General features: G+C 44.9%; 1 protein-coding gene across 2 annotated transcripts in view; it reads left to right on the forward strand.

Annotated features, from left to right (window-relative positions):
* Positions 1–11,147, forward strand: part of NPTXR (neuronal pentraxin receptor) — a 30,120-nt gene extending 18,973 nt beyond the window's left edge. The window contains exons 2-5 of one of the 2 annotated variants that reach the window (XM_083401153.1): positions 2,065–2,278; positions 2,944–3,188; positions 4,191–4,370; positions 5,229–7,890. In XM_083401153.1, coding sequence (XP_083257279.1) covers positions 2,065–2,278; positions 2,944–3,188; positions 4,191–4,370; positions 5,229–5,453 — 864 coding nt within the window. In that variant the 3' untranslated portion in view covers positions 5,454–7,890. Of the gene's footprint in view, positions 1–2,061; positions 2,279–2,943; positions 3,189–4,190; positions 4,371–5,228 lie in introns of both variants that reach the window. The other variant, XM_083401152.1, reaches the window with a different exon arrangement.

Consider the following 11,147-nt stretch of genomic DNA (forward strand, 5'->3'; position numbering starts at 1 on the left):
CTTGATCCAGAGCAGCACTTTTCTCAAGCTAGCAGGACCTTCTGATCAGGCAGCTTTCCTGGCCAGCCAACCCAGGACTGTCTTTGGAGAAACAGGAGGTGCCATTTCAGGGGTGCAAGTGAGCGAAGTCTGCCTGTTGCCTCCTGCATGATACTTGCAATGATGTTAGGAGACGCAATCCTTGCCTTGCCCCGGGTGCTGGCAATGCACGGTATGCCACTGCCAAAGTGTAAATGGGACTGTGGTCATCTGTACCCAAAGGCATGGCTGTTGGTCTTAAAGGTTGATGGAGTTCAGGTGTGTTGAAAGGATGCACCTAATCCCCGCATGGAAACAGCATTGAATTCATCACACTTGCCAATGGTGGATGGAACACAAACCTTTAGCTTAAAAACCTGGGATTCCCTTTGCGCAAGCGCCCTGGCAGGTTGGCATGGGCGGACAATAAGGAGGACATGCCTCCAGCTGTGGGTGCTGCTCCCTGCTGTAGCTGTGTAATACCTGCTGTGACCTCTCAGCACACAGACTCACACAGTTCGTAGAGCTCTAAGAGGATTACAGAACTACTATGCAATGTCAAAATGACAGGCGTTGCCTCGAAGCAGCAGAAAAAAGGCACACTTCTTCATCCTCATTAGGGAAAAACTGTGATCCCGTTTCTCTCCATGCCTGACTGCTCCTTTCTTTCTTGTGAGAAAAGTGTCCTTTGAGAGAACGGAGTCCCGCTGACTCATTTCTCCATATTGAATCCCGTGGAAAGACGAGGAAGAGTCATTATACAGACACGTTCCATGTTGTATAAGAAAACTCTTCAAGGGAGAGATACGGAGCTTGTTTGAGTTTCGAGTGATGGTTGCACACTTTTACTCTAAATCAAAGCTTCCAAAGCAACTCAAAATAAAACCATTAACAACAACAGCTTCTTCCTCCGGTCTCTAAGCTGTATGAAACTATTTTGTACAGCCAGACCAACAGCTCATCTAGATCAGGATTGCCTTCTCTGACTGACTGTGGCTCTTGGGAAACAGAGGACTCACTCATCACCTGCTATTACGTGACCCGTTTAGATGGGGGTGTCAGAGATTGAATCAGGGTCTCTCTCTCTCATAGATGGGACTGTTTTCTGTCTCAGAAACACCTGGCTAGGCTGGACCTGTCTGGTTCACCGCAAGGGGCATCAGGGCCTAGACAGAAATGTTCCTGGTTTGAATGACCCAAACCATCCATTTAAAGCACATTCAATACACATTTAAAGCACACAACTTCCCCCAAAGACTCTTGCAAGTGGTTGCTGCTTCCTCACAGGGCTACAATTCCCAGCACCCTTAACAAACTACAGTTCCCATGATTCTTTGGGGGTGGGGAAGCGATGTGTTTTAAATGTGTGTTGGATGTGCTTTAAATGCACGGTGTGGGTGTGGCCTCTGAGGGTACTTCCAGACAACCTGATTATTGAGCATTCATCCTGATTTGTTTGCAGGGAAGTTCGACGACATTGGTAATTCATTCTGGTGCATTTGCAGGATACGTTAGATGACATTGCACCAAAGCAGCATTTCCCCTTCACTTTCCTTATCACAAAAAGTCTGATCTTTGGGGGAAGAAGGTTTGTTGCACAAGAATTCCCTATCAATGGTAACTGTTCAATTTAAATTTACCAGTACAGTGGTACCTTGGGTTAAGTACTTAATTCGTTCCGGAGGTCAGTTCTTAACCTGAATCTGTTCTTAACCTGAAGCACCACTTTAGCTAATGGGGTCTCCTGCTGCTGCTGTGCCGCCGGAGCACGATTTCTGTTCTCATCCTGAAGCAAAGTTCTTAACCCAAGGTACTATTTCTGGGTTAGCGGACTCTGTAACCTGAAGCGTATGCAACCCGAGGTACCACTGTATGTGATAGAATCCCACCCCAAAACAGCAATAGCCTGGAAACACCCTGAGAACATGGCCCTGTTTTTCTTGCTGGGTTAACATGTTTTGCCTGGATACTTTTTGTGTGAGATATTACACACACACACACACACTGTTTCCCATATATCATATATCTTTCCTTTGTGCGCAGCAGGATATTCCAGCCCGAATGAATGCTACTTCTGCTCCTGTGCCAGCCCAAGAGACAATCCATAACAAGATGGAAGAACTGGAGGAGCAGATCCTCTCCAAGATTTTAGCTCTGGAGAAAGACCGGTCATCTGTCCCCAACAACCACGACTTGCAACAGCAAGATGTAGAGAAGGAGCTGGATGCCCTCCAGAACCGGGTCACTGAGCTTGAGCATGGTCAGTCCTGGCAAGGAAGAGCGCCAACTCGGAGGGCTCCAAAGTTGCTACATATATGTGATTGCCTGTTAGATATGTATTTCCTGAGTCCGTTCCAGACACATGAATTTATGAATGCCAAGCATGATGAACTAGCCCATTAGTTTCCCGAAATCTACACAGGGGTAAAAACTACACACTGGCACCCTGCCTCTGAATTTGGAGGTTTCATATAGTCATCATAATATAACTAAGCAGCAGCCACTGGCAAACTTATCCTGCTGAACCCCCTTTAAAATAAACACAGGGAGAGTTAAATATATGCAAGGAATGCTGATATTGCATACTGTGTCATCTGTTAGATTACATTTTATTGGATCTTATACAATCATTGTAAATTGTTTTCAGACTTTTGTGTGCGGGTAAAACAATATGCAAGTCTAATAAATCAAACTTGAGCCATCCAAGCTGCCAATCATTACCCAATCATTATGCAATGTGTCAATGAATGGTCAGGTTCATTGGATGACCCAAGTTCAATAACAACTGGTACCCATTTTTGCAATGGTGTTGTTGTGTAGTATTGGCAAGGCCTGACTTGAATTTCTGGAGTCTGTGATCTTTTGTTCTATCCCTGTAGTCTTTCTTGACACTCCCCCCCCCCCATTTCTCTGTTATGCACCCAGAAACTACAGCCTTCAGCAACCCGGAAGCGTTCAAAGTCACCATCCCCGTACGAAACAACTATATGTATGCGCGGATGAAGAAGAGCTTGCCTGAGCTTTATGCTTTCACAGTCTGCATGTGGCTGAAATCTAAGGGCCCGTCAGGAGTGGGCACCCCTTTCTCCTACTCGGTACCAGGACAATCCAATGAGCTTGTATTGCTGGAGTGGGGAAATAACCCCATGGAGCTGATAATCAATGACAAGGTAAGGAGGGAAGGAAGACTTTGTCATGGGCATCTGGAAGACACACGTACTAACCTTCCTTATGTTGAGAAAAGGCCCCATCAGCTCGGAAAACAAGAGCCAACTGTAATTAATGAATCTAGAGAGATACAGATATACACCGTGCTATTTTTTCTAGACAAAGAGGTGCCAGAACTCACCACGACCACCTCCCTTGTTCTATTATAATGGCAATGGCGCCTACCTGAGAAGTGCCAGAACTGAGTTCTGGTGAGTTCTGGCTGGGGGGGGGGGGAGCCCTGGATATACATGACTCCTTCCTGCTCACTTCTTAGCAGCCTCGTTAAAATGAAGTGGAAGGGAATGGGTTCAAACCAAAGACTCCACCGGGTAAGTACTTTCAGAGTCACAGGTTCAGGACTCCTGGCACGTGCAGCCAAGATTGTGGAGAGAGGCAGTGGCAGGTACATTTCTTCCAAGACAGGGTCATAGTGAACAGGAAACAGCGACCATGTCGTTGCTGCAAGCAGTGCTGGTGCTGCACTGGTCCCTGTCACTGGAGAAGATGACGGACCGGAATAGGCTGAAGCACCCCATTGGGTCAGAGTTCAAACTACTTCCCAATTTCAGGCATGGTGCCAGGAGGCTGGAGGTCTGCATGCCCCTATGGTAGGGGTGGGGCTAGAGGCAAAAGTGAACGGAGCAGTGGATGTGACTTTTACCTTTGAACAGTATAAATCAGAGACCCACCCAGCTAGGAGGAATCATCACAGTTGACACATTCAGGAAAGAGCACTCAAGGATGGCATAGACGTTGACTGGAGAAGGGCCTAAGAGAGAGAGAGGCTTGGAGAAAGGCATGTGTCACCCACTCCTGTTCTGCAGCCAGCAAGAGAGGACCATAATGTGCTCCTTGTCAGCTTTGGGGAAGGTGATGCTAAAAGACATCAGTGGGAGACCCCCCCCCCAAAAAAAAACTATTTGCACTGTACATTTTAAGGCACTTTTCTGTTTTGTTGTCAGGTGGCTCAGCTGCCCATGAGTCTAAAGTCTGGGATGTGGCACCACATCTGCCTGACCTGGATCACACGGGATGGCATATGGTCAGCATATGAAAATGGGGAGGAGCGTGGGGCCGGTGATAACCTGGCATCCTGGCATCCGGTCAAACCTCATGGTGTGATCATCTTGGGCCAGGAGCAGGTGAGTCTAATCCATGTATTGTCTTTGCAGTAGTTAGCTAAACATAATTCAAGGACCTGCCCATGTTTTGGGCTCAAAGGAACAAAATTTGGCAACTTAGGTATAAGAGATCCCCAGCTGGTCTCTTGGACATGCCACACGTGTTGTCCTTGAAGCCTATAACCACACAGGGATTCTGGTTTGGATTTGCAGTGTGTATTTAATAGAGCTGTGGTTCCAAAAAAATGCCCACAGAAGGTTCTTAAAATTCCAAGAATGTGTCTGCATGGCAGCTTATTGTGAACTTGGTGCTGCTCTGGCATGCAAGTTTTGTGCAGCGCCCACATGATGCCACCCACATCCAAATGGCGCCCTATATTCCACCACTGCCCTCCTTTTCAGTCCAGATGTACAATTTCTACATCTTTGCTTTGATTTTTACTTGGGAAATTTCAGGCAGAAGTGGCGAATCCGGATTAAACAGGAAACAGTGTCAGAAGATAGTGCTGTGTGGATGTGATGCAAAGCTCGCATTATTGCTTGCACAATAAACTGCTGCATGGAAGCACTTGGAAATTTGCATTTTAATGCAAAAACTGGACATGCAGAAATTTGCAGAGGGTGGGGAGAGAGTAAAGCTATTCCATAGTTTGCTGTGCCATCCTGCTAAGGAAAGATGAGAATGAAACAGGGTCCTGAACTCCTTGAAACCAATTGACCCAACGTTGTCACTTGCAGAGGATTGGCAGTGTGGCAGGGCCCCATAGTTCAGCAGAACCCATGGAAGGCCTCATATTCAATTTCTCGTATATATTTTTCTTCTCTGTCTTATTGCCTGCCCTTTATTTGTCTGTCCTTTTCTCCAACACGATGCTACAGGATGCATTGGGTGGAAGATTTGATGCCACTCAGGCCTTCGTTGGCGAAATTTCTCAGTTCAACATGTGGGATCATGTCCTGACCCCGGCAGAGATCTTGGGCTTAGCCAACTGCACGGCCCACCTGCGAGGCAACATCATCCACTGGGATGAAAAACTGGTCGAGGTCCATGGAGGGGCAGCCAAGTGGAGCTTTGACGTCTGTGAGGAGAGGATGAAGGCATGAGAGGTCCTTGTCACTACCAAAGGAGCATGAAAGCTACTTCCCCTTCCTCCATTCTACTTAAGGAATGAGGCAGCACGGGAGACCTTTATCCCCATACAAAAACATCCTGGAGTCTGAATTGGTCTGGGGAGAGAGCCACGTGTGTGAGTGTGTGCATGTGTGCAAGGGACAGGGAAACCTTCTGAACTTCAAAGAAAATTGTGACACTGTGTTTTTTCATTGTTTCAGTAAAACTCTTTCTGATTCATACAGTGAGTGGCAAGGCCCTCCAAAAAGAAGGCCTGTGTGTGTGTCTGTGTGTGTGTGTGTGTGTGTGTTAAGGAGCGGTAGGCCATATCCCAACAACAGTGTGATGAAGGCCAGGGGCTGATGTTGTGAATGGGAAACTGTTGGTTGAACTGGTATTGCCAACATTTCTCCCCCCTTCCCATTTTGCTGGTGCCATCATTGATTTGATAAGGGGGCTCTGATAAGCAGGATTCTGAAGGCTTTAAAATTTGCTTGGTAGTGGCGGTATTTGCCCATGAGAAGCCATTGATTGTCTTGGAATACACAAGCCAATATTCCTTTAGTCTTTGCATGCAACCACCAGGAAGTTCCACTGACTTTTCTGCCTTCTGGCCTCTGATCTCTAGCCTTCACTAGTAAGGCAGCCCTTTGCCAACAGATTCCTTAATTCAACAAAGGCCTAAATTCTAGGTTTGGGTTCTCTTCTCCTTACGATAATCCAACATTCCACCCCAGATACGAAGCCATTTGAAATGCTGTGTGATTTGCACAGTTCTGTTCATTTTTAATGGGACTTAAGATTCCAAATTCTTTTAACAGCTTTTTATTTTTTACAAAAGAATCCATTGTTTTATACTTTATTATAGCTTTTAAAGAGACAACGCATAAGTGGCAACCAGAAAATTCTGACTTTCCTACCTAACCCTTTATCTACGGGAGCTGCTCTTCCCATCTCTTCCCTTCCTCTAAGGGCTGATTCGCACATGCATGTTCTTTTACTTGATTTCTTGTCACTTGATGGCGTTATCACTTGATGACTTGCAGCTGATCATGTGAATGGCTTCCATTCAAAAGCATGGTGTTGGAAGAGATGTGTGATATGATAGGGAAGTCTCACTGTCTTTTTGATCTGTGATGACTGCTCCATCCAAGCAAGTCACTATTATTTGGCGATGAAGGCCACATGCACACCATACATTTAAAACAGCCACAGCTTCCCCCAAACTACAGCTCCCAGAATTCTTTTGCGGGAAGGCATGACTATTTAAAGTGGTATCATAGTCCTTTAAATGTATAGTGTCAATGTGGCCGCAATAATCAAACAATGGACTTGCATGCACAAATGAGCTCTAATGCTACACAGCTTCTTAATGGATTAGGCAACACAAAATTGTATGAGCAGGTCGACTCTCCTGCTGCTGACCCCATGTAGACTGCTTCCAACAGTTATAAGCCTTCTGGTAAATGAGAATAAGAACAGCCAATAGGTCACAGCAGGATCACTTCCTGACAATCCAATGTCCCTGCTCAAGAAAGGAACCATAAAGGCAGGTGCCTATTGATACCTGCAGGGAGGTGTCCCAAATCCTTCTCAACTCTGCAGATGCCAGAAGAGCACAGCATTTCCCTAGTGCACACAGGATCTTTTCTTCTATTGCCTGATCTTAGCCCATACATTTACAGCTGCTGATGCCACTGGAGGTGCAGAGACTCCTCCTTCCTGTGAAAGCAGAGGCTAGATGGCCATTTGCTGGGTGTGCTCTACTTTAGGATTTTCTGTGTTGAGCAGAGGTTTCAATTAGATCCAGGCTGCTGAACCTCAGGCAGAAAAAGAGAGAGATAAGTGGTGGCAGAAAAAGAGAGAAAAAGAGTAGCAGAATAAGAGAGGAAAGTATCAAACCAGAAGAATGATCAGCGTCTACGTTTTGGCTTTCTAGATATTAGTTTAGATGCTCATGACATACATTCTCCAATGCTTGTGGTGCATTGACTTATAGCACTCAGATGGGGAATGAGTAGTAGAGACTAGACAAGAGCTTTCCAAACTGTGCGTTGCGACACGTTAGTGTGTCAGCTGCAGTGTGCAGGTGTGTCATGCAACCGCTCCCTACACTCCACCCGGGGCTGGAAAGGGGTTAGTTAAACCTCTGGTTTGCTGGTAAAACTGAACTACTGTGTCGCGAAATGATGCATGTCACCAACATGAAAAGTTTGGAAAGCTCTGGACTAGACATTGCTCAATTATTTCATAGTTCTATAACCCCCATCTCCTCCCCAGTCTCTTTCCCAGAAAGAGCAATAGCAAATGCTCCCTTTGGCTTCTCACCATGAGAGATTAGAACGCAAGTATGAAGAACATAAAACCATGTTTGAGGATCCATTCTGATTTGTTTGTGGGGAAGTCACACGATGTCATGTGTTTCCACACTTTCCAGTCCTACTTTTCCGAGAAGCAGGTGTGTTGTGCAAGACCTCTGAATCCGCTTTAGGTGCGTAGTCTGAATATGCCACTCTGTGAATGCCTCCCCCAAATAGCAATGGTTGGGAAGCATCTGCAAGACTCTTTCCCTTCTTCCTGATTGTCACAATTATGTGAATACTTAAGTATTTCCCAAGTCAAGCATAAAGCATGCATTGAAGAAGAAGCTTCCCTCCCTGGTTTTTTCCTTCAACCTGTTGCAATGTTTACATTTAAGGTCAAAATATTTCTTCTGTTTTTGAATTCATTAAGGCGAGCCTTTCTCATCCTGAGTCAGTAACCGTGTGTGCCTCCTCCTTTGTGGCTTAAACAGCAATGATGTAAGTGACCCAAGTGCTTGCAGAGTATCCTGCTACTCCCAGCCCAATCTCTGCATATCATGGACCACTTGGTATTTACAATACTATGCATGATTATTCAGAAGTACCACCAGTCAAAAGAAGCAATTGCCGCATAAATAAAACATGGATTTGATCAAACAAATCCGCAAGCCCAATTGTTTTATTATTAATTGTTTAAATTTAAATGAAATAAATTTGTATTAATCAAATTTGTAAAACGCAGCATAAAAATACAGAATAAAACCACAAAGTACATAATATGTTTTTCTTCTGAACTGCCCTGAGATCTTCGGATGAAGGGTGGTATATATATATATATATATATATATATATATATATAATAATAATAATAATAGTATTAAAAAAAAAAAAAAAAGAACAAGTGCAGAACAAACCAATAACCCCTCTCCTCCAAACACATTTAAAAGGACATTGACTGTTAATCTGCCAAAGGCCTGGTTGAATTGTTCTCCCAGCACACATTCAAAGATAAATGTAACGTGAATTTTGTAGGGTTGCCTGCACTTAGCCAGTGGTTTTTGCTGGCCCCAGGGATAGTGCTAAGCACAGAAGGCATCAAATCATTTAAGATGCACAGCTTCATGAGAAGAAATGCTACTAGCAGCAGCAGAGCAGGCGGAAGCAGCCTTGCAATTTGCTTTTCTGGAAATTAGACTTAAAACTGTTTTTAAAAGCTACCCAGGCTAGGATTGGGTGTTTTTTTTTAAGTGGTTAGTTGACAGCCGTCAAACTGGAATTCCCATGGACTGCCGTGGTTCTTTTTCAAGCTCCTCTGGTGACCACGTGACTTGTTGCTGGCTGTGTCTGTGATAACCCTTCACCCCTTGTGTGAACCCTGTAAAAGAAAATGCTGTGTGTGCGTCAGCCTTGAACAGGCCATATTCTGAGGTGGGAGGCCATGTCCGTGCAGTTAATCTAGCTGTGTTCTTTTTTCCTGTTCTGATCCCCACCATCCCCCCCCCCCCCATTTTCAATGTGCCACTTAGGGGGAGGGACTTACAATAACTCTTGGAGCAGCTGACGAGAGAGTCTTCACTACTCTAGTGGAAAAGAAGACATTGGGAAGAGATTGGAAGGGTGGCTGGTTAGCCGCGGGTCAGAAATGTAGGAGCTGGGGAAGTCTGTATGCCTTTTGAGTGCCTGATATATTACAATGGTTTTGAAACCTGTGAACCCACTGATAACTGCACCTGTGAGTTATTTTGCTTTCCTTTGGGGATCTTGTGATTGCTTGTGTCGTATTTTGCTTCCTCCCTCACCTTAAACTTACCACTTGCCATGACTGGTGATACAACACGTTGGAACTTTCTCTTTTCTCTCTCTCCCTCTCTGAACAAAAGGGGTGAGGGAAGGCAGAGTGGACAAAGTCGTTTCATAGATTTCTGGCTCCTCCTTTAAGGACTGCTTTATATGTTGCACTTTTAATGGGCAAAGTAGATCTAGAGCAAGAACAGCCAATGTGGTGGTGCTCCTCCAGAAGTTCATAGAGTTGGAAGGGACCCTGAGAATTTACTAGTCTAACGCCTTGCAATTCAGGAATATGTAGCTGTCCCCTACCTACAGGGATCAAACCTGCTACCTTCGTGTTATCAGCACTACACTCTAACCAACTGAGCTAACAACATCTAGTCTAACAACATTTGGAGGAGATATCTAGCATATAACCACTTGCCTCCTGTTACATGTAGGGTAGATACAGTATAAGCCACAGAAACCTACTATTCTCCAAATGGCAAGAAATCTAGGGGTGAAGCATTGCTGGGTTTTGTTTCCTTCAGAAAGAGGTCGCTAGAGACTTATTGGTAGTTTGTGATATATGTTTTATTTACACATATATTCAGATGGAGCATAGGTGGAGATTCACAGAACTGAACCCGTCAACAGATCTCCAGAGTTTGCTGCTCCCCATCAGATTTCCAGGGAAACTGCCAACACCACTGGGATTTCCTGGACAGCAGCTCAGCCCTCAATGTTCTGACTGGGGTGGAAGCTACACACATATAAAAAAACGTTCTGAAAATGCTCTTTTTAAAAAAGCGTTTTTAAAAAATACATTGAATTTTCCATAAGGTTCACCATCGCCAGCTAGTGTATATCGCACTTAAAACACACTTCAAACATTTCATTTGCAGCTGTATAGCTGAGTCACAGTTAGGACTGTTTATATTCCGCATAGGTACAGAATTACCCCATGGGAGAAGGCAAGACCTGCTTCACGAATGGCTCTTTCTTCCGGAAGACTCCAGCTACACAGAGCTATCTCCCTAACAAGGTTCTCCATTAAGGGTTCTTGACTGCATTACCAGAGTCATTACCAGCAGCCATGCTAGCCCAACCAGTTTGGCATACCTCACTCTTACAAGCAAGCATCACAGGGCCTGAAAGGACCCTGAGGTCATCCATTGCAACCCCCAATTTCATCCCATTATAACATTATTTGGAGCCACATACACTAGCTCTCCACAGTGTATGTGGAGTTGTTCGTGTCATGTCAGTACACACCAGTCTTGCAAGATATACCCACTAAAACTATAACATATAAAGCTGCTATCAAATTGTCCTGTTGCCAAGGGGACCCAAACCCCTCCGAGGGAGGAGACTACACAGGAGTCGCTGAGGGGATGGAAGCAATGATGTTCAAGTTGTAAACACTGTGATCTTAGTGCATCAAGCCTGGGGGCATAATTAGACCACCGGTCACTTTCTCACTCTCCTTCTCGCTCCCCCCTCCTTCTTTTGTACAGTTGTTAAACAGGATTTGACATGTGCTCACACATGTATGTGTCATATGTATTTTTTTTGTATATTTGATGGTTGACAATAAACTTTGGTGTTTGTATTTGA

Source organism: Podarcis tiliguerta, assembly GCF_965153285.1.
Source record: "Podarcis tiliguerta genome assembly, chromosome: 10".
NCBI classification, from domain to species: domain Eukaryota; kingdom Metazoa; phylum Chordata; class Lepidosauria; order Squamata; family Lacertidae; genus Podarcis; species Podarcis tiliguerta.